This window comes from Diabrotica virgifera, chromosome 9 (genome assembly GCF_917563875.1).
Source record: "Diabrotica virgifera virgifera chromosome 9, PGI_DIABVI_V3a".
Lineage (NCBI taxonomy): Eukaryota > Metazoa > Arthropoda > Insecta > Coleoptera > Chrysomelidae > Diabrotica > Diabrotica virgifera.
The window spans coordinates 209,119,932-209,145,124 of record NC_065451.1 but is presented as its reverse complement, the minus strand read 5'-3'; the positions used below and the strand labels follow the sequence as shown (position 1 = coordinate 209,145,124).

General features: G+C 31.6%; 1 protein-coding gene across 1 annotated transcript in view; it reads right to left on the bottom strand.

Moving 5' to 3' along the window:
* The window catches only part of LOC114327652 (zinc finger matrin-type protein CG9776), a 35,106-nt gene extending 10,349 nt beyond the window's left edge, over window positions 1–24,757 (bottom strand). The window contains exons 1-8 of the mRNA XM_028276325.2: window positions 24,453–24,757; window positions 23,635–23,751; window positions 23,442–23,574; window positions 20,332–20,516; window positions 17,672–18,116; window positions 12,842–12,960; window positions 7,318–7,755; window positions 3,031–3,317 (exon numbers count right to left, since the gene is read on the bottom strand). Of these exons, the coding sequence (XP_028132126.2) occupies window positions 3,031–3,317; window positions 7,318–7,755; window positions 12,842–12,960; window positions 17,672–18,116; window positions 20,332–20,516; window positions 23,442–23,574; window positions 23,635–23,751; window positions 24,453–24,467 (1,739 nt within the window). The 5' untranslated portion in view covers window positions 24,468–24,757. The remainder of the gene's footprint in view (window positions 1–3,030; window positions 3,318–7,317; window positions 7,756–12,841; window positions 12,961–17,671; window positions 18,117–20,331; window positions 20,517–23,441; window positions 23,575–23,634; window positions 23,752–24,452) is intronic.
* Between the last annotated feature and the right edge of the window lie 436 nt (window positions 24,758–25,193).

Here is a 25,193-nt window from a genome sequence, read left to right as displayed (position 1 = left end):
CCATTAAAAAAAAGTCAACAACGTTTTTTTTCAAAAATCCGCCATTTTTTGTTTCGTATTTGAAAGCGATATAAAAAATTCAATCCATTCAGACAAAACTTTTAGTAAAATAAAACATTTCAGCGAAAACCGCATATTTCTATCTTGAGCCGTTTAGAAGTTATAGGCAGTTAAAATGGGGGAAAATATAAGAGGACACCCGGTACTAGTGTACGTGTTATATGTATTCTCTAAGAGTTAGATGTTAATATGTAAAAAGTTTTATGTTCATTTTTAATAAATGTTCTGAGAAAAAAATCTTGAAAAATGCTTATTTTTGGTCTTCTAAACTATACTAGTACCTTAAAAAAAATTATGTCAATGTTTCCATTACTGTAACATTTTAAAGGGTCTTTACCCATATATTTTCAATTTTGGTGGCTTAGCAATGTGAACATTCTGTTCAGCACTGATGATCTGTAATAGATCGAAAACGTTCTGCATTTGTGATGTAGCTCTTTAACCTTCCGATGACCAACCTCTTTTTGTTACACGGATGACCGACGGAGGTTGGAATGAATGACTGGAAAATGACCTGGAATGAATGTTTTCAGCATTTAAATCTTCATCTTCTATATCACCATAAAAATCGCTAGCAGTAACAATTTCCTGTAACTCAGCGTCAGTAAGATATTTGCGGGCCATATCTTATATGTACACAAAATACTAAGAAACTATAATAATATACGCCAGGAAATAATAATAATGACTAACTGTAGCAGACAGGAATGTCATGATTCGTACATAACATGCACCACAGTTTAAAAATAGATTTTGATAACGCTCAGTGTAAAACTATTTGGAATTCCACATAATAGACGGTATTTTACTAAACATCAACTTCAGAATATATTTTTTATTCGTAAAATATAAGCATTTTTTTTTATTTCAAAATATGAGGATATCTAGAATGATATTAAAGTCAAATAAAAAAATAATGAGTTAAAAATTGAAAATACTTTTGAATTTATTAAAGAAAAACATACGCTGTGGTCCAAATTTACCCCCTTGGACATCCGAAGGTTAAGGTAATTTTTAATAAACTATATACCTTTTATAAATGATTTTCATTAACAAAATTTTTTGTGTTAAATGTACAGGGTGATTGATTAGTAGGGTAAAGCTCAATAGCTCCGCTATAGTAATAGATAGCAATAAAAGTTAATAACAATTAGCCACCTTTGAGCTTCACATTACAAAATTAGTTAGAATGTTACAGGGTGTTCGATAACACAGTGGCAGACCAAACTTATGTTTTTTTAAATGGAACACCCTATATTTTATTTTAAATTCGAAATCCTGTTAACTTCTCCATCACAAAAATATAAAGGTTTGTTATGTTATACAGGGTATTTACAAAGTTATAACCAATTTTATATGAAAATCGTAAGAAGTTCAACTCCCTGTATAAATAAAAATAAGCAAAACAACAATGGTTTATTAATGCCATATTTTTTAACGTATTGTCAAAATTTTCAAGAATGGTCGATATTGCTAATTTTCTTTATATCAAATGCAGGGTGAGTCAAAACGCAAGTACATTATTTTCTCAGTAATTTTAAATGGAACACCCTGTATTTTATATCACTATTGAAAAGTACCATTACCGTACTTTAATTTTTAGATAACATTCCCTATGGCTAAATTTATTAGTTTTCGAGATATTTTCATTTTTCAATGGACCACTAGCGTGACCACCCAAATCACCAGAATTTAATAAACTGATTTTTTTGGGGTTACGTTAATAATGAAGTTTATAAAATACCTCCAACAACAAGGGATAAGATGAAAAATAGAATACAAAGTGTATTTCGATGTGTTAATTTACAAATGCTCCGTAGAGTAAGTAGCTCATTCAATGATCGTTTTTAGGCGTACATAAATGTGTTAGGAGATCATTTTGAACACCTTATGTAATTAAATATTAAAAATATTTTATTAAAAGTAGCTTCTAATTTTTTCAAACATGTTTTTTTGCAAAATGTATTACTGATAAATTATGTTTCGTTCTTTATTTGTTACATTGTTACATTTACATACAAAAGTAGTGTTTAATTGTCTTCACAAAATATTGTATTTTGTGTTTGTGTGTTTTTTTGTAAAATTTATTACTAATTTTCTTTGTTTATTTGTTGCATTTACATAAAAAGATAGTTTTTAATTGTTTCAAAAATGTTGTGGTTGTGTTTTTGTTTGTAAAATGTATTACTAATAAATTATTTTTATTTCTTTATTTGCTACAGTGTTACATGGATTACCGGATTGATAATCGGTAATCTTCAATTGTCAATTCAGTCATGGCTTACTTAAAATTTAGATAAATTTAAACACCTAAAATAATTTTCTCTGAAAAATGAAAATATCTCGAAAACTAATAAATTTGGGCATAGGGAATGTTATATAAAAATTAAAGTAAGTTAATGTTACTTTTCAATAATGATATAAAATACAGGGTGTTCCATTTAACATAACTGAGAAAATAATGTACTTGCGTTTTGACTCACCCTGTATTTGGTATAAAGAAAATTAGCAATATCAATAATTCTTAAAAATTTTGACAATACATAAAAAAATATGGCATTAATAAACCATTGCTGTTGTGCTTATTTTTATTTATACAGGGAGTTGAACTTGTTACGATTTTCATACAAAATTGGTTATAACTTTGTAAATACCCTGTATAACATTACAAACCTTTATATTTTTGTGATGGAGAAGTTAACAGGATTTCGAATATAAAATAAAATATAGGGTGTTCCATTTAAAATAACATAAGTTTGGTCTGCCACTGTGTTATCGAACACCCTGTAACATTCTAACTAATTTTGTAAGGCTCAAAGGTGGCTAAAATTTTTGTTATTAACTTTTATTGCTATCTATTACTATAGCGGAGCTATTGAGCTTTACCCTACTAATCAATCACCCTGTATGGTATACAGCCAGCTGCAGGAAAACTTTTTTCCTTGTGGATTTGTACGAGTAGTATCATACCTCTCAACATCTTCGCTGGGCGATTGAGATTTTCTCTTGCGGTAATTGTTTGCTTTAAACCTAAGGTGAATGTCCTTCATCTTCTGGATCTCTTCCTGCTCTCTTTGTTTTTTCAGTATCTCGGCTTCGACTAGGGCACGTCTGTCGTCTCTTTTTTTCCGTTCTGAACGCTCGAGTTCGTCTTGCTCTTGCTGTCGTCGTGATTTCTCTCGCTCTGTGATTCGCATCTGTTCTTGTTCTTTCTTTTCGCGCATTCTATCTTTTAAAGACATCAATAACAGTTTTTCCTAAAAGTAATTATTATTATATTATATTAGACGGGATCTGCTTTTAATTGGACAATTTGTATAAATACAACAATACCTTGTATAAATTATCAGGATATATTTATGTTGTATATATACACGAAGTAGCACATATTGTGCTTAAATTTTTATTTTTCAAAATCAGAAAACAATCGAAAATGTTTGCTATTTATATTTTCGCCTATAAATCTAATAGACCAGGAAGGATCTGTTTTTAGATGGATGTGAGAGGTGGCGTTCGGATTTTTGCGGATAAAGTTAGGTGATAACTTCGTTAATAATAATTGACTTATGCTCCTCCTCAAATATGCCCGGAACATTAATAAAAAAAATAAAATATTTAAAAATTTCAAAAAATTTCGTTTTTTTTTCTACTTTCTTTGCATATAACTTTAAAACGATTCATTTTGGAACAAAGTCGTATAGGAATAAAACAAAGATAATAAATTTTCCATCTGATACGATTGGTTAAAAAGTCTTAATTTAACACCCTTGCTGCAAAATAGCAATAAATATAAAATAAGGGGGCAAAACAAGCCTGTCCTTATTCATTGTTTTTCCAAAACTTAGCCAGGCCGCACATCAAAGAAACATGAAACGTAAATTACGTTTCATGGAAATAAACCACTGCTAAACAAATATACGTCCGGCCATTTATGAAACTCTCCGAAAATAAAAATGTCATGAGCATGAATCACACCCGTTTCATTGGTAGGCGGAGTTTGAGATTTGTTTAGCAGTGTTTTCTTTTCATGAAACATGTTTTTCGTTTCATGTTTCTTTGGTGTGCGGCTTGCCTTAGGTTACACTTGAAACCTTCCTAATTTGCTTAGAAAATTTTTGTAATGTGCTAAAACCGTCCACCAAATTTTATTAAAATTGATTTACTACATTTTGCATAATAATTTTGCAATCTACACTTTTTTTTAAAAAAGAACGTGTGTGTACTTTGTACGCACGTAAGAAGTTATATTTCTATTATATGATTTCTTAAAAATAAATACATTTTAAATAGTTTGTTTTAATTTTTTTTAAACACCAAAGTAATTTTGTGCTTACCGCTTTCAAAAAAATAAAAAAAAAGTATAGGATTGCACTGGATTCGAACTCAAGACCTCTCGATCTCTGGCCGAATGCTATACCAAATAGCTACGAGGACTGTGTCTTTATTGGTTCGGACGTACCTAATGACAATTCACGGTAACAAACAGACAAGGTGAAGTATAATAAAGATACAATAAAATATTAATAATACTCATCTTACTCCTGAGGAAGGCAAAACCAAAGACACAAAAATTATAATAAATATATTTACTAAAAACACTAATATATTCTTTTCACACCTTTTCTTGCACTGATATACCTATTTCTAAATAACTAGAAATATTTAACAACTAAACGCCATACTGTCTGTGTGCGCATTAGGACCAATAAAAATAAATGAAAATGAATTTAGACAAATAACAAACCTTGAGCTACTAGAAGAAATTAATCCTTTCGCTCATGGTGTACAGTATATTATACATCACTTTACTGGTATCAAAATAACGTGACCAGATGTTTCTATCCGCTTTATTCATAATGTAGTGTATTCATATTAATTTTAATTTTAAACAGTTGCTTCCATCTATCGTTGATTTAGTTTAACACCCTTGCTGCAAAATAGCAATAAATATAAAATAAGGGGGCAAAACAAGCCTGTCCTTATTCAATGTTTTTCCATCACTTAGGTTACACTTGGAACCTTCCTAATTCGCTTAGAAAATTTTTGTAATGTGCTAAAACCGTCCACCAAATTTCATTAAAATTTACTTACTAGATTTTGCATAATAATTTTGCAATCTAAACTTTTTCTTTTAAATTAAAATTTTTTAAAATCTTGCACAACAAAAACTAGAACATACAAAGATTTGTCAATTTTTTTTACATATAAAGAAGCACTCAACCTATCTAATGCACTTTACAGAATTGAAATCGGATTGTTTAAGCAGCCTCAGCAATGTTTTAAAGCTATAAACAATGTTTTGGCTTATAAACAAATTAGTGCTGTGTCCAGAAGGGGGTGCTACGGGCTCCTTTATTTAGATGGACTTACACAAGTTTTTTTTTATGTATTTTGACCCGTAGAACACGAATTTTTTTGGTAACAGTTGATCCGGATATCGATAAGATTGTTATAAACACAAAACTTGAAGAATTACATAACATCGATTCTTCGCAAAATAAAACATTTTTTGTATTTCTTGGGTAATTCTAAGCAAAAAATGTTCTTGACAAGTTTTTTCGTAGGATGCATAGTTTTCGAGATAAACGCGGTGGAACATTCAAAAAATCAAAAAATTGCAATTTTTGAACGAGAATAACTTTTGATTAAAAAAAAATAGCAATTCTGCTGACAGCATTTGAAAGTTTAAGTCAAGTTATACCGGTTTTAATTATTTGCATTGCTAAAAATTAATTTTTTTATTATCAAACAAAGCCATTTGTTTATAAGCCAAAAAATTGTTTATAATTTTAAAACATTGCTGAGGCCCCTTAAATAATCCGATTTTAATTCTGTAAAGTGTATTAGATAGGCAGAGCACCTCTTTATATGTAAAAAAATTAGAAAACTTCTAAAGGGTCTACATTTTGTTCAGAAAGATTTTAAAAAATTTGAACTTTTTTAAAAACCATTGCAAATTTATTATGCAAAATCTATTAGGTCGATTTTAATGAAATTTGGTAGACCATGTTATAAGAATTTTCTAAGCGAATTACTAAGGTTCAAAATGCCATCAAAGTGGTTAAGAAACATTGAATAACAACAGTCGTATTTTGCCCCCTTATTTTGTATTTATTGCTATATTGCAGAAAAGGTTACCTTAAAACGTTTTTGACCAGTCGTATATCATACAAAATTCAATTATCTTTATTTTATTTCTCTACGACTTTGTTTCAAAACGAATCGTTTTAAAGTTATGAGCAAAGAAAGTAGAAAAAGAATCGATGCTTTTCGAAATTTTTAAATATTTTAATTTTTTTATTAATGTTCCGGGCATATTTGAGAAGGAGCATAAGTCAATTATTATTACTGAAGGTGTCACCTTCACATCCAAAAATAGACGTTTTTTTACAGATTAGTCCGGGTATGTAGAGATATTGCCCCAACAAAAAAAATATATAGAAGGTTAAAGTTTTGTTTTGTAATTCTACATAATATTTAACCAGCTACAAATTGAAAATATAATTTTTATTGTTAAAAAAGAGCAATAATTAGTAAAAAAAAAAATGCAAAAAATGGGGTTTAATTTTTTTCGACCATTTAAACATAACTTACAGCCTTCATATTCCGCCTAGGAAAACAGTGGCGTACTGGAATTTTTCAAGCGGCCCGGTGATTTTATAGAAAAGCGGCCTACCATCCTCATTTTACCTCAAAGTGTTTTTGAAAGCTAGAGGTCTTTCTAAATATGTAAAAAATTGTCTATTATTTAAAGCGATTATTTTAATCCAGCATAATTTTGCCAATTTGCAATTTTTTTTGCGGACCCTACATTACAAAATTCTACGCAAAAGTTCTTAAACCGCTCCTAATGAAATTCAGCACACGTTTTAGTCAATAAACATTAAATTTTCAAAAGACTAAGTTTTCACTCTAATGGCATATAACATATCCCACCAGAATGAAAACAAATTGAACAAATTGAAAATGGTTATTCATTTTTTATTAAATTTTCAATTTCTAGCTAGTCAAATATGTAAAATCGAAACTTTTTATTTCTATAATTTTTTTGTAGGAGCTATCTATCCAGTTATAGTCGAAGATATTGGCGCAAAAAGCAAAAATTTTCAATTTTCTTAAATACAAAAATAAGCACAAGGTTTAGACTGGTGCATATCGTGATTATTGATACAAGGATTCCAACAAAAACATAGGTGCTTATTGAAAATGTTCATTACGCTCTGCTTTTCGACATTTACACCACACAAACACACATACCTTAGCTGGAGGCTCAGCCACTGCCATCCACTGGTTGATCAGCTGATCATCCGACGTATCAGGAACCTTTTCCTTTTCCTCCTTTTCGCCTAATTCCTTCTTTTTGTGCTCCTCGACTATCCTCTCTAACGCGCTCCATTTCTCATTCATATTGCGCATCGCCACTCTGATACTCTTACTACGATCAGTATCCGAACTATCTGAGCTCGAAGAACTGGAACTGGAATCCGAAGACTTTGCTTTTTTCTTCTTCTTCGACTTCTTTTTCTTCTTTTTATCTTTGGCTGATGAGCTTTCGCTGGATTTCTTTTTGTGTTTTCGGTCAGAATCTGAATCGTCGGAATCAGAAGAAGAAGCTTCGTCTCTTTTTCTGGTCATGGACTTTTCCCGATCTTTCAGCCACTCCATTTCCCAATGTGGGTTCTGAGTCGTGAATATCTATAAACACAAATAGTTCAGAGAAATAAGGAAAAAAATAATAGCCGGTTGGTGACACAACCCCCTCCAGGCCGAAACCAAATTTTTTGAGTAATATGGACATCTATAATAATAACCTATATATTTCCTGCAGCCGATTTTGATGATATACATAGTTATAAACAAATGAAGATCAAAAACGGTAAATTTTCGCTTTTTTCGTCTATTACTAACAAAATAGGCATTTTAAACAAATTTGAGAGTAAGAAACTCATAAATGGTATAAAAAACTTCAATATGGCGTTTGCTTAATATGTTTATCCTTATTGGTTGCTTAGAAAATTGCAAAATAAATCATAAATTTTGAGTTTTTATAAATATTTATAACTTATGTAAAAATTAACTTAGAACCTTCTTATTACACGGAATGCTGAGACTTATGGTGCTTAATTCATACCCTAAATTTCGAAGAAATTGGTCAAATAGTTTAAAAGTTATTTAATTTGTTTATCCCAAATTTATTTTTTTCGCAACACTGTAAGTCAGAAAATGATGAAGCTACAGTAAAACTTTGGATAGTTTATGGAAGAAGGAAATTTACAGTAATAATTTAATTAAAAAAAAATTACAAAAAATAATTATAAATATTGCAAAATTATTTTGCAAAAACATGTGAATTAAATAAATGGGGGGGGGGCTAACTTTGTCCCTAATTGTCCTAGGACAGTTGTTTTTCTTTCTAAATGTGTATAAAAATTCAGTCTTTCTAAATATGGAAAAATAATTTTTCTACAGGTAATGGTTAAAAAGTTATTCTAATTGTTTATAAGTAAGCAAAAAATCGACATGTTCTTTCAAAATAATTTTACACTGTTTAAAATTATTTTTTGTCATTTATTTTTAATAATGGTAATAGTATAAATGTTCTTCTTTCATAAACTGTCCGAAGTATGATTGTAGCCTCATAATTTTCTGACTTGTAGTGTTGCAAAAAAAATGAATTTGGGAAAAACAAATTAAATAACTTTTAAACTATTTGACCAATTGCTTTGAAATTTAAAATATAATTTAAGTACAAGAAGTATCAGCATTCCGTGTAATAAGAAGGTTCTAAGTTAATTTTTTACATAAGTTATGAATATTTTTAAAAACTCAAAATTTATGATTTATTTTGCAATTTTCTAAGCAACCAATAAGGATGGACATATTCAGCGAACGCCATATTGAAGTTTTTTATACGATTTATGAGTTTCTTACACTCAAATTTGTTTAAAGTGCTTAACTTTTTGGTAATAGACGAAAAAAGCGAAAATTTAGCGTTTTTTGATCTTCATTTGTTTATAACTATGTATATCATTAAAATCGGCTGCAGGAAACATATAGGTTATTAATATAGATGTCCATACTACTCAAAAAATTTGGTTTCGGCCTGGAGGGGGATGTGTCACGAGAAAAATCTTATTTCTCTGGACTAAAAAAAAAGATATAGCTAGTAATAACCTTTGTCATAATAGGGCAGTCAATGAGGGTATTTGGCTCTAAATTCCATCCTACTAAATCGATTTACTTGATATTTTCACAGTAAGTAGGGAATAGCTCAAGAAACAAAGTCTACCCTATGCCGATGTGCGCTTTTATCTTGGGGGTGGTTCCCACCCCTTCTCGGGGGGTGAAAAATGTTTTGGTTAAAATAGCCATGGAATAGGCTAGAGAACCTAATTTTAATCAAATACTGTTCTACAATTATTTTTTGAAAACTCGATACTTTTTGAGTTATTCGTGGTTGAAAATTAGCCATTTTCATTGAAAAATGACACCTTTTCGGACGGATTTTTGCGAATATATTAAAAACTATACATCTAACAAAAAAACTATATAAAATATTTTTGTAGGTTATAAAAAAACAAAGAGATTCTTTCCTTCATAAATCTTCTAGTATAAATACAAAGAGGGATATGGTAGGTAAGAAGAGTTTGTTTTTTTGCTGCATGCTCAAATCGGTGTATTCAACTTGAAATAACAGAGAAACTGTCGATTTTGGGTGTATAATGATACTAATAACTGTTGTAGTGCTTGGAAAGACCTTTAAAATGAGCAATACTAAATGTCGATTACATTCAAACTAAGCGAGATATTCTGCAAAAAATTTGATGACTAATGTATTTTAAGAAGAAATGAGAAGTATATTTAACCCATCATTCATCAGAATTTAAATACATCGTTTTCCTTCTACAATACTTTTTATTATAGTGTTATTTCTATGTTCAAAAAGTTGGACTGAATTAAAATGAATGGTTTTTGAAAAAAATAAGATCAAATTATAGAGCGCATTTTTAATTTTCTTAAAAATCTTCCTTTTCCTCCATGTAACTCGAAAAAGATAAGAGATACGAAAAAAAGATACCATACAAAAATGTAGGGCTTTTTCAAATAAAAATTTCCTTTTTATTTTTCATTACTATCATTTTTAAGTCACATGGAGAAAAAGAAAGATTTTTAAGAAAATTTAAAAATGCTCTCTATAATTTGATCTTTTTTTTTCAAAAACCCTTCGTTTTAAACCCGTCCAACTTTTTTAACATAGAAATAACACTACAATAAAAGGTATTGGGGAAGGAAACGATGCATTTACATTTTGGTGGATGGGGGGTTAAAATTACTTCTCATTTTTTCTTAAAATACATTAGTTATCAATTTTGTTTGCAGCATATCTCGCTTAGTTTTAATACAATGGACCTTTACTATAGCTCGTTTTGAAGGTCTTTTCAAGCACTATAAAAGGTATTAGTAGCATTATACACCTAAAATCGACCGTTTCCTGTTATTTCAAGTTAAATACACCAATTTGAGAATGTACCAAAAAACAAACTATTTTCACCTACCATATATCTCTTTTTGTATTATAACTAGAAGATTTATGAAGGGAAGTGTCTCTTTGTTTTTTTATAGCCTACAAAAATGTTTAATATAGTTTTTTAGTTAGATGCATAGTTTTTACGATATTCGCAAAAAATCCGTCCGAAAAGGTGTCATTTTTCAATGAAAATGGCCAATTTTCAACCACGAATATCTCAAAAAGTATTGAGTTTTCAAAAAAAAATTATAGAACAGTTTTTGCTTAGAATTAGGTTCTCTAGCGAATTCCGTGGTAATTTTAACCAAAAAATGTTCGACCCCTAAGAAGGGGTGGGAACCACCCCCAAGATAAAAGCACACATCGATATAGGGTAGACTTTGAATTAGGAGATAAGTAGAGGCTAGGCACAAAATTTCATTAAAATCCATGCAGTATAATTGCAATTGCAATCCATGCAATATAATTCCTGTCATTTGACATGTTCTAGTGTCGGACTTATTAAGATGCCCAACATATTTGTCAGACAAACATTTTTTCATATATTATATAAAGTTTGCCATTGAATAAACTTAACAACCTGCTAGTTTTCACATCAAATTAGTTTTCACAATTATACATCAAAGGATATATAGACTGTGCGAAGAAAAAATCAGCCGAACACAGTTTGGTTTTCGAAATGCAGTGGGTACAAGAGAGGCTCTATTTAGTATACAAGTGCTATTTCAACGATGTAGAGACGTGAATTGCGATATTTATGCATGTTTCATTGATTACCATAAAGCGTTCGATACAGTAAAGCACGACAAGCTGATGGAGATATTAACCAATATTGGAATAAACACCTGTGATTTAAGGATTATCAGCAATCTGTACTGGAATCAAACATCATCTATCCGGACAGAGGCAGGAGAATCCGACGATATCAAAATCAAACGTGGGGTCCGTCAGGGATGTATACTATCCCCACTGCTGCTTAACATCTACTCTGAGGAAATCTTTCAAGAAGCATTGGATGATGTTGAAGCCGGAATTAGAATTAACGGAGAATGTATCAATAACATAAGATACGCAGACGACACTGTGGTATTCGCTGACAGTTCTGAAGCCCTACAGGAGTTAATGAGCAGAATCGCAGAAGTCAGTCAGAGATACGGACTTTCACTAAACACTAAGAAAACCAAATGTATGATGATCTCTAAGAATGAACAGCAATTTGGACGAATCAGTGTGAATGGTCAACAAATAGAAAGAGTAAAAACATACACCTACCTTGGTACGAACGTCAATGAAAATTGGGACCATTCTATAGAAATCAAATGTAGGATAGAGAAAGCAAGATCTGCATTTCAAAAAATGGCAAAGTTGTTCAAATGTCATGATTTGTCGATACCCATAAAAGTCAGATTACTACGATGTTATATATTTCCTATACTGTTGTACGGAGTTGAGTCGTGGACTCTCACAGACGCCACCTGCAAGAAAATTGAGGCTTTTGAGATGTGGCTTTATCGTCGAATCCTGAAGATATCTTATACCGACCACATTACTAATGAGGGTGTTTTGCTGAGAATGAAAAAAGAAAAAGAGCTGTTAATCAAAATAAAAACAGCCAAAATCGAATACCTCGGTCACATCATGAGGAACAGTGAGAGATATGGACTGCTGCAACTGGTCTTGCAGGGAAAAGTAGAGGGAAAGCGAGGACCAGGAAGGCGAAGGATTTCCTGGCTGAAAAATCTACGAACGTGGTTCAACACAACCACTACAAATCTTTTCAGAGCAGCAGTGTGCAAAGTGCAGATTGCCATGCTGGTCGCCAACATCCGAAACGGATAGGCACTACAAGAAGAAGTTTTCACAATCATAAACTTGTCAGGATGACACGTTCCACAATTAAAACTTCCCCTGTTCCAGTGTTCCCATACATTAAAGTTTGTCCGACTAGACACCGTTAAGCTACTAACAAATTTTCAGCTTGCTATCAATTAACTTTTTTTGGTACACGGGATCCAGGTCTAATATGGTTGCTTTACTTTTTTAATCGCCTGTCTTTTATATGAAGCAATTCATCCACGTAAACAACTTTTTCTGGAAGCAAATTCTAGAAAAACTGTTACTAACACAATCAATCTGGATTTCTTCCCATAAAAAACACGCAGCAATGCAGTGACGACTAAAAGATGGAAGAAATGACGAAACCAATTTTTTGCAAAATCAAAGTAACGATAATTGAAACATTTAAACGCTTACCTCAAAGTTTTGATGATGGACTTTTGATTTTAAATGATGAGAAGCACAATGCAGATCTCCGATCCAAACATCGCACAATCGGCAGTACCACGACGGGGCTGCTACGAAGAATTGCAGACCTGTAAAGATTATATAAGTATATTGCTTTCTTCTACTTGCTTACCATTATTTTGTGCGGTTTTAATTGTTCCGCGGATCGAAGGAATATTTGCACCTTTGCCACTACCGTTACCAATTAAAAAATATTTTCTGCATTGATTTGCACCTCTTTAAAGTAAGGTGGTAAAGTACTAAGATAGGTGGTAAATGTACCGTGGTACATACACTTCACCATGTGTTGAAGATGCCATTCCTCAGAGACGAAATTCAGAGAGCTGAGAAGACAAAACACAAGTGTACCACATTTCACGAAAACGAACTAGCTGTACAATGGTCTAGCCACAAGGAGACTTGACAGAACCTGACTCTAACACCTTTTTTATGACTAAACCAACGAATATTAAGATGGTGTATGTCACTAGATTCCTTCCTTATAGTCCTGTCGCCAGGGGGGTACAACGGCCTCTTTTATTCAGATGAACTTACCCAAGTTTTTTTATGTATTTTGACCCGTAGAACACGAATTTTTTGGGTAACAGTTGATCCGGATTTCGATAAGATTGTTATATACAAAGAACTTGAGGAATTACATAACAGCGATTTCTCGCAAAACAAAACATTTTTTGTATTTTTTTGATCATTCTAAGCAAAAAATATTCTTACAAGTTTTTTCGTAGGATGCGTAGTTTTCGAGATAAACGAGGTTGAACTTTCAAAAAATCGAGAAATTGCAATTTTTGAACCCGAATAACTTTTGATTAGAAAATAAAATAGCAATTCTGCTTACCGCATTTGAAAGTTCAAGTCAAATTATATTGGTTTTGATTATTTGCATTACTAAACATTTATTGTTAAACAAAGCTATAAACACATAGTGCTCGAGTGATATTTTCAATGATCTCCCATTTAAAATCGAACGAGTAGGTAGAGTAGGTACAAGTGCAAGCGAGGCTATTTCTACGTAGCATACATTAAAACGCATGTATTGGGAACGGGAAACACTATGTGTTTATAGCTTTGTTTAACAATAAAAAAAAAATACATTTTTAGCAATGCAAATAATCAAAACCGATAAAATTTAACTTGAACTTTCAAATGCGGTAAGCAGAATTGCTATTTTATTTTTTAATCAAAAGTTATTCGGGTTCAAAACTTGTAGTTTTTCGATTTTTTGAAGCTTCAACCGCGTTTATCTCGAAAACTATGCATCCGACGAAAAAACTTGTAACAACAATTTTTGCTTAAAATAGCCCAAAAAATGTATTGATTTGCGAGAAATCGCTGTTATGTAATTCCTCAAGTTCTTTGTTTATAACAATCTAATCGACATCCTGATCAACTGTTACCCAAAAAATTCGTGTTTTACGGGTCAAAATACATAAAAAACTTGGGTAAGTCCATCTGAATAAAGCAGGCCGTTGTACCCCCCTGGCGACAGGACTATTAATGCATTTCCTGCATTTAGGTTTTCTTCAAAGTATTCTTTCCATCTCTTTATAATTTATTGCTTCTCTGTTAGTAGTTCGCCGCCCTTGTCTTTTCATATCGTCAATTTTGGTCTAAATGATTGTATACTTTCGTATATCCGTTTATAGAATTTTCTGCTTTCCTGTCTGATGTTATGCTCTAGCTAGGATTTCTTGGACTTATTTTTTCTTCTGTATATTCCAGTCACTTGTATTATCTTCTCGTTATAAATTTCCCTAATACAGTGGAACCTCGATAAGTCGGATTAATCGGGACCGCGGCCGATCCGAGTTATCGAAAATCCGTGTTAGCCGGAGAATATGGTAAAAATTAATAAAATACATATGCACAGTGTATCTAAATTACGTACAGTTGTATACAGTATGTAAAAAACTCAGTCAAAGTGAAAAAATGTTTCTTTTGTCTGATGAAAATCGGTCCGGGTTATCGGAGGCCGACTTTTTGGGGTTCCACTGTATTTCTGGTGTTTCTTTGAGATTGATTAAGATTAGCATTACTAACGTAACATTTTATTCCTCTACTGCACTTCTGCGTTCATTATCATATCATTACACATTTCTTTGTCCCTTGGGTTTTCTGACAGATTCCTATGCAGTTTCCTTTATTATTGTTGTTAATTATCTCCATTCATCCACTGAAATATCTTCTCTGGTTCCGCCAAGTTTTATTTGGAGATGTTTCGTTGTTGGGGTTTTGAATACTTCAATATTCCGTTTGTTAATTCAACCATTTGTCCCTTTTGCCACTGTCGCGATTTTCTGCCGCAATTTTGCCTCCACAAGCTAGTGATCTGAATTAGTGTTCACCCCTCGATATGTTTTGACATTAGTTATGTCTGTTGCTCATCTTTTTTTAAATGAGGTTTGGTCTTCGTTCGTTCCTGGTATTTTCCACGTTCTTTTATGGATATCCTTTTCTGGAAGTTACTACCGACAACATAATAATTATTTGCTGTTGCGAATTGTGCATTTGTGCAACCTAAGTCCATTTTGGCTGATTTCAGTATGCAAACTATGTATACAAAAGTTTCTTCTTTCCCCAATTTAGCCTAATGTATAACAGTATCGTGTCTTTGGATTTTATCACTTATTTCCTGTAGTTCTCCATATAATCTTTCAACCTCTTCTTTATCAGTCTTTCTCTTCAGTGCATATACATTATCCACTGCAACGTTATGCAGTTTATTTTTGAGCCTTATGCTGCAAATTCTGGTGTAATTCTAGTGATCTTAAGTCAAGGTTATATTGTTGTTGTCGATCAGTTATATCAAAACTAGCCCAAAGATTTGAACTATCAATTGCTGCAATGAGAATGAGTGACATACAACCTTGATAATTGAGCTTAGGGTTTGGGAAGTATCAAAAGACACAGAATCCAGATATTTAATGGGCACACTTTGTATGTGGGTATTTATTTTAAATAAAGACCATATGTATAAAACAGTTAAATGCACAAGAACAAACATATTAAAAAAATAACATTATTTTTCTCCGAATTACTTATAATTAAACATTTATTTTTGCGATACCTTATACAGACATTCCAAATTTTTACCAGTCAATATATAAGTCATAAAAGAAGAAACAGTTCAAAAAATATATATAAATATTATTATTTATTTAACTAGGTCCATTTTCCGTTGGAACTTTACCAAGCTGCAGACGGGGGTTGTGAATTGCATAGTGTAGAATTCCTTCCCCTTTGTCTTCACTGCAGCATCCATCTGGCTTGTATATTGTAGAAGCCTTGGAGGTGTCACCAGGGAAATGGACCAATAAGTTTTCAACTTAAAAATCTTTTAGTAACACTTTTAATATTTTTCAATATTATTAATGTCGCTATTAGTATTGAAAAACTTTGCCTTTTAATATTTATTTATTTATTTATTAACGGGATAAACCCAATACATACAAAGTACAATAAAGCAGAGCTTTCGTCATAATAATGAAAATATAAAAATTAGATACACGTAAAACTACAACTATAAAACACAAACATAAAAAATAAAAAGAATATAAATTATTTTCAAATGATGAAAACAACTGAATCAATTACAACAGTTAAATCTATTTAATTTTTTTAAATTCAAAATTCAAGACGCTAGAGTTCTTGTTTAATAGAGGAAATTGAAGAACCAAACAGATCTATTAGATGACTAAACTTGTTTCCATACAGGGTCAATCTACTAATTGGTGCATATTGACCATAATTTGTAGCATTCCGTTGTTCCTTGAATATTTGTGGATTTCGTGTCAATCTAGCAGGTATATTAAAGCACACAAGACTTATCAATTCTTTGGAGTTTTTAACACCAGAGATAATTTTGCGAAGATAACAAATATCCAACATGACTCTCCTGCGTTCAAGAGTTTGTAAATTTAATCTCATTAATATATTGTCATAAGTATAATTTCCAACTGTTAAACCCATCTTAAAAGCTGCAAAACGTAAAAATTTGTTTAGAACCTTTTCAATATTTAGGATTTGATATGCATAACTAGGTGACCAGACGATAGAACCAACTTCAATAATTGATCTCACGATATTGCAATATAAGATTTTTATTGTGTGAATTGACAAATCTTTTGATGAACGTAATACAAAACCCAACATCTTAAATGCCTTCGAAACAGTATGGTCGATGTGAGAGTAAAATGTTAATTTACAATCAAATATTATACCTAAATCCCAAATTTCGTTCACACGTGTGACAGGAGTATTATTAATAAAATATTGATGGTGAATAGGCGAATGGGATCTAGCAAAAGTTATTAAAAAGCATTTATTAATATTAAGTTCCATATCATTTCTACCACACCACTCATAAAAATCATTTACTTGTGACTGAAGCTGAGAAATGTTATCCTCATTTTTGACAGTGTTATATATTTTAACATCATCAGCAAACATTAAAAAGTTAACTTCCTTAAAAATAGAGTGAACTCAAGAACAAATTAAATAGAAGGGGACCAGGGTGGGAACCTTGCGGTACTCCAGATGTACCTGTAAAAGCATTAGAAAGAAAACATACTATTTTTATACTTAAACTTCGATTAGTCAGGTAACTTTGCATCCAATCAAAGAGACTTCCAGATGCTGTAAGTTTCGCAAGTAAGATATTATGATTAAGGTGATAGTAGGTATATTTATTTAAAAAATCGTACACCAAGATATATTTATAGCTAGAACTTACGGTAGATATACTGATTAACATGATATTATAAAGACTAAAGTATAAAATACCTTTGATAGGGATACGTTTCTTTGGCGCATTTTCATCAGATGGCAGCAACGGTTCAGGCGGAAGCTTATGCCAAGGCGTACTGTCCACCTTATCGAGTTTCTTCCTCTGTTGGTGTTTATTATCTTGCAGATGCAGCAAAAAGTCTTTAGCCGTTTGTGGAAATTCGTCACACGTTCGACACCAATGCAAACCAGTGTCGTAGTGTGTGTAACAAATCTTCTCGTCTGAATATTTATCGACTACCAATGATTCAGATGTCGTGACTGTAGATGCATTACTTTCCGAGTATCTACTTGACGGCACTATCGTTTGAGTTACAGGTTGAGGTTTACTGTTGTTCGACAGCTCAGATTCGAGGTCGTTCAGAGTTTTACCGTCTTTTATGATATCTGACAACATCTGAATAACATTTTGTATGGCCTTGAGCTTGCCTTGAACTTCGTCCTGCAATAAAGAAATGGGCTTAAAAATGACGATTCATGACGCGTACATAATACAATATAGACCAATACATACTATTATACAGTTCCTCAGCAATTAATAAACAGGGAGGCAAATTTTATCGTTATAGACATCCTTTCTATCAGCAACTGAAATACAACGCAGTACTCAATTCCAATTTAATCATTTATACTTACGTATAAACACTAACAGTGAATTCTTGTTAGGTTTTTCTATTGATCAATTTCCATAGGTCCAAACGTCTCTAGGTCAACAAACTTGAAGATGTAGAAGAGTTCACTTTTATGAACAACAAATTGTTGAAAAAATGTTGATCTAGGTCTAATAGACTCTAGAATGGTTTTCACAATTCTTCTGATAAGATTCTTAAGATCAAGATCCACTGATGTATTCTTAATATTCACCGAGCCTTGGTGTATTCCACACTTATCCTAACACTATTTGTTACTCCCTCATACAGGTCTCTCACAGAATCTCTTGATGAACTCGTATCATATGCTTTCTCAAGATCATTGAATACCATGTGAACATTTGTTTTTTAGTCTTGTATTTTTCCATCAACTGCCTTGTAAAAGTGAAAATTGTATCTGTTGTTGATCTGCCCCATATAAAGCGAAACTGATTATCAGATATTTTTGTTTCCTCATGTATCTGTCTATTAATAATTACTCTCCCCCATACTTTCATGGTTTGACTAAGTAGTTTTATGTCCCTGTAGTTTGTAATTCTTCTTTTTTTCTTTATGTGGGTATCCTTGATGAATGTTCGTGATCATGATGGCAATCTTTATTTCATCTGCAGCAGCTTGGAAAAGCTGCAGAAGTATTGTAGTATTGTTGAAGTATTGTAACATTCGAGATTTGATGGCAGTCAGTACCCTCGGTTCTTCATTCTTTTAAGTATTCTCCCACATAGCCATATCTCAAATGCTTCCAATTTTCTGCACATATCTTCGTTCAAGGTCCATGATTCAACAACATAAATAAGGACAGAGACATACCTTACTGTTAACACTGAGAGAGGTTGTGGCTCTAATGTGCACTATTTTTCTTGGTTGTTTGTATATTATTGAATATCTCCATTGTTTTTGTAAACAGGTAATAATATACTGTTACTCCATGACTTTCTTACACAACAGTGCTCAGCTAGGTATTAAATCCTACACACCCTTACTTTTCTTTTCAATTCATTCATTTGTTCCTAAGTACATACAAAACATGTCTTTTTATATTATTACCATATTGCCTTTCCTACTGTGGGGAACAACTATTTTCCGAAAAATAACTTCCAAAAATAATTGAATGATTATTTTCTTGTTTGTAATGAAATGTCACACAGATTAGACTTATTGTAGTCTTGACTAATCAGCCAAGAAATCTCAGTTAATTGTTTAACCTTTTATTGCCAATAAATAAGATTTTCCATGAAATTGAAAACATAAAAACCTAATACTTCACGAAAAATTACTTTATTACTGACTAAATAAAGAGAATGAATGATTGAACTCTTTTTAGTCCTTTTTGTATGCATTGTTAATTTGTTAAATGAATATTGATTCTTATTCTTCCATTTACATACAGTGTGTTCCAATGAAAATTTGATCCCCCCCCCCCCCCCCAGAAACTCAGAGTTTCTTCACAATTTAAAAAAACAGGTCAATGTATATTGGAATGGGAAAAAATTTTCATGCAAAATTTATGCCCTCAAATCAAACCCCCAGTTTTTTTTAAATAGCAGGTGTACTTACTACATAAATAAAAAAGAAATAGGGTGTCATGTAGAGAAAAAATTACCTTTCAAATGATGTGCCACTCAACCACACTTGCTAGTGGGGGTTGATGCAGGGTAGTAGGGGGGTTACATTTGAAGGCATGAATTTTGCATGAAAATTAGTCTACCACCCATTATAAATTAACACGTTTTTTTAAATTTTGAAAAAGCTCTTGCTGAGTTTTCGGGGGGGGGGGGGGGTCAAATTTTCGTTGGAACAGACTGTATATTCAAGTTATTACGTCACAAAAAGAAAAAATATGGAAAAGATATCCTGAAACCCCAAAAATAACAAATAAAACAAGTAAAAACATTGGCCCAAGTGTAAACAACAAAATAAAAAAGAATAATAATTGAAGTTTTAAGCTTTTTTTATAGATCTTATTTTGATCTACATGAACTATCATTATTAATAAACTGAACTAACCTGTAACTTGGAATTCTGAAGCAAAATAGTTTCAAACTCTTGATGTTTATGTGGTTTTTCATACATGTCCTGTTGCTGTTTCTGCAACTGATCGAGCTCATTTTTAAGCACCGAAGCTTTTTTCACGTAGTCCTCACGTTGTCTGATTATTTGACTGTTGGGTTGCTGACTTTCTTCCACCAAACCTACAAATAAAGGTAGGTTAATCCTATCAAAATATGAGCTAGAATTATATGAGCATATTCGTAATTAACTGTACTTTGGTAACCTTTTTATTGATTCAGTCCATATCTTCCATTTCTGAAGATATCCTACAAAAAAATTGTTAAAATACGGAAATAGTTGAATGACTATAACATAAGGTTATGGAAGTTATCTAAGTGAAACTTGTAAACAAATGCTCTGCAGCAATAGCAAAATATACGAAATTTTTATAGTTCAACAATTAATTGAAATGGGTGACTCATTGGAGACATGACCTTCAACTGTTAAGAAATTTCACAATTCCAGGGGGATTATTGGTCTTACACTGGTTTCTTTCAATGTCAATATTGGTCTTACTCTGGCTTTATAAATTCTTGACTTCACCTCAATGTTAATAATTGTTAGTTTCGCCATATACTGTTATTAAGGCACCCTGCTAGTCTATTTGCTTTTTATACTCGATCCCTCACTTCTTTGTTAAGGCCGCCATAGCTGGACAGTGCAATTCCAAGGTATTTTATTTCCATTACTTGTTCAATAATGATGCCATCAATTTCTATTTTACATCTGATTGGTTCTTTGCTGATTACTATTGTTTTAGTTTTCTACGACAAGATTATCATGTTAAATATTTGTGCTCTTATGTTAAATCTATGGACTAGCCTTTGCAGACTGTCTTCATCTTGGGCTATAGACATTGCATTGTCTGTATATTGGAGTATTTTTACTTCTTTGTTTCCCATTCTGCATGCTATTCCTTTGTTGACATTTTGATGATTTTATCTATGGTTAAATTGAAGAGCATAGGGCTCAATGCCTCCCCTGTGTTATTCTGCTGCCTATGTCTATACGTTCTATAAGTTTTCCATCTATTCTGACTTCCATTTTGTTGTTTTGGTAGATGGTTTCAATAGTTTTTATGATATTTAGGGGAAATTCTCGATCATACAGAAGATCTCTTATTCTATCAAATGCTTTCTTCAAGTCAATCAGACACAGAAATGCTGGTTTATTGTATTCTAGTGATTTCTCAGTAATTTGCCTTATGAGGAATATTGCATCTGTACAAGATCTTTCAAGTATGAAAACCATTCCACAACATTAAAATGTTGTGGAAGGATATTATTCTGATTTTCTTGTATCTGATTAGCATTTTGTATATATAGACTTTTTACTACAAAAGCAAGTTACGTAGGTCAAAATTTTTGACGTATGAGCACTGTCAAAACATTAGAATGTGACTTTTCATCATGGCTACATTTATGTCATTATTGGTCAGAGATATTTTTGTTTTTTTTTGTTTACTATAAAAATAATATCTATAATTATTTAAGTATTCTAATTAATGATGTCAATTGGCTTTCATTACTTGCCAAAATATATTAATTAACAACAATGTTATCATAGTGTAGGTATAATCATTCAAATAGATTATTTAATATTTTTAAAACTAAGTACTGCAAACGCTAAAATTCATAAGAAAGCTTTCTGATCTTTTAATCTAATAATAATCTTATCTAAGAAATCTAAATTCTTTAACTTACTTCTCTGCAGTTAATGGTAAAAGGGAATCCCATTATTTCGGTTCTTGTTCAAAATAATCTATTAATTTGATTTGGATTATGTTTCTCAATACAAACACAACCACAATAGTATATACCCTATTCTATGAACATACGCCTGTTTTGGATTACTTCGACAATGAATATTTTACTGTGCAAAATAAGAAGAACGAAAGTAAATTGCAAATTACTTACTTTTTACTTAGTCCTAAGCCTTTCTACCTTTAGGTGTAAAATAGTGCAAATTACATTGTTGTTTATTGGAATAATTATTAGCTCCATTTACTTTCGTACTTCTTATGTTGCACAGTAAAATATTCATTGTCGAAGTAATCCAAAACAGATGTATGTTCATGGAATGGCCCATAGGTTCACAACAATAATTACAATAGTTTTTAAATTAAGCTATATTTAATATGTAGTTATTTATAAAAACAGTACAGTGTTTTAAAGCTATATTTTGAATCAAATTGTGTACTAAATGGAGTAAAAATGTAGCAACACAGAACTGTCACATCAGTAGCGTACGATTGTCTAATATATTTAAATAAAATTATTATTTTCTGAAGTATTTAACTTAAAGGATTGTCTCATAAAATTTTTATTATTAATAAATAATAAAAAATGTTTTTCTTATTATAATACCATGTTGACACTTTTGCAAGATCGATCAGTTCTGTGTGGGTGTTGTTGTGCTAGAGAAATGTCAATTTTAAAGTTGATGTTTATTTACGTTAATTGAATGGTGGGCTACAACAATGTTGTAAGCGACATATTGGGTCAAAGTGAGGTTTTAATGCAATATTATTGTATATCCAAAGACCAATGCGAGCATCTTTCAATCTGGCTAAAAATATTTTGCCTTCCCTGAGTTTTTCGTACCGCAATGTTGGTATCCGTATGTTCGTAAATGGCTTGTCAATGTGTTTTTTTCATCTCCTGCATAATCTGGATTCTGTCTCTTACAACATTGTTGTAGCCCACCATTCAATTAACATTACAAATATTTCAGCATATTATTAATGTATTTCGGCAAGAAATGAAAACCTATTGACATCATTAATTAGAATAAAGAATTAAAGATATTATTTGTACAGTAAACATATACAAAGAAAATATGTGACAAGTAATGACATTACTTAACGTGGCTATGATAAAAGTCACATTCTAACGATTTGGCAGTGCTCTGACGTCAGAAATTTTAACCTACGTAATCTTGTTTTTGTAGTAAAAAAAAGTATACTTCACTCTCTTCAATTTTTTGTTGTACTACAGTCCTTCAAACTATTGGCTGTTCATTGCAAGTGTTAAGTAGTATCTGTCATTCTTTATTAATATACATACCGCCAGTTTTGTTATCATGGTAGTTGCTTCTACTCCAGTCATCGGTGTGTAAGTTTCCATGGGTAGAAATTTGTGCTTGAGGTACCGACGGCACTTGAACCAAAGCTCGAGTTGGTGGTGGAAGCTGTGACATCTACAATATTACATTTTAAATAATCTTTAAAAACTAGTCGTTTCAATTAAAGAAAATTACCTGATTCTCATAACTGCCATAATTTTGATATCCATAATTATTATTGTGTTGTGGATAGTTTTCAGGATACTGGTTGTATGTATTTTGGTACCCTGTATTGGTATACTGTGGAATTTGCTGCAAAAATAGATAAAAGATGTAGCCTCACTTCTTCAACTGCTCAAAAACTTGTAGAAACACTGTTCAAGAGTTCGAGTAAGGTAAAAATACAGACAGAGGTAAAACTGATGTCAATACGAAGACATCTACAACTATAGAAAGAACCGAAAAAACTATAAACCTATTGGAATTTTTAGAAAATATGTTGGAAAGTAAATATACATGAATAATACAAGAGATGGAGCCATCAAAACACATTTATAACCAAAGACCGAATAGAGTGAGGAAAGGAGGCAGGCCCTGAGCACGATAAGGATCAGGTGGAAGACAACTTACAAGTTTTAAGAATACGAAAATTGGAGAAAAAAGGCGAAGACAGGAGGAGATGGAAACTGATTCTAGAACAGGACAAGACTCACCATGGGTTGTAGAGCCAATGGTGATGATGAATATACGTAAAATAACTTACAGATGCGTTATAATCCATCTTTTTAAATAGCAAACGAAACAGTAACAATGCCACAAGTACAAAATAAGTTTCTTTGCACAGCAAGGCACATTAGCAAGCAATCAATGAGTAACAAGGGTTACAGTATATTATTTAGTCATACAATGAACGCTTTGATTAGCAATAAGACCATGCTATGACAAATTTTACACCTGTTAAATATGCTGATAAGAAACACAAGTAAACTTATGGAATCTAATAAATGACTTACATTGTTGTTATACATAGCTAATTCCTACAATAATTCTAAATATGTAACCGCTTAAAAGCACAAACTATTTATCAAATATTTTGTATTCATTATTAAAAATGAAAACTTCAAACTTGATTAATTAGGTAAGTAAAGTTTTTTGTGAAGACGGTAATTAACACAAACGATCTATTATTATATTTTTAATAGAATTTTAATGATATCTGGCACTTTAACACTCCACTAATAATATATTCCGGCAGAAATATAATTTAAATGAATAAAATATACACGCCATTGGCCATTTGTATGCTTTCTGCTTTCTGACTCTGACAATTGACATTGACAGTTCATTGTTTCTGACATACATATATCATTTGTCATTTCGGGTTGGTGTTTCGTTGCAGTCTACGTTCCATGTCAAGAATATTAGATGTGGCACCACTGCCAAGCTGTCAAATAGAGGGCCTGTTTATTAATAGAATAGTGGTCCCATAGCGGGATGAATATAATTTTAAAGAGTAATATTTGATTAAATAAACACAAAATACATACATATTATTTATTTTACTTAGATAAAATACAATAATACAAAAGTTGCAGAAGCAAAGAGAATTACAAAAGCGATGGACAGTTTTAAATTCATTATTATGACTGTTATTCTATCTAAGATACATATATATTCATTTAGTTGCTCATCTCTTCTAAAATACTTCAAGTTAAATCAGAAACAGATCTGGAAAAAGCTATGCAGACTCTAAA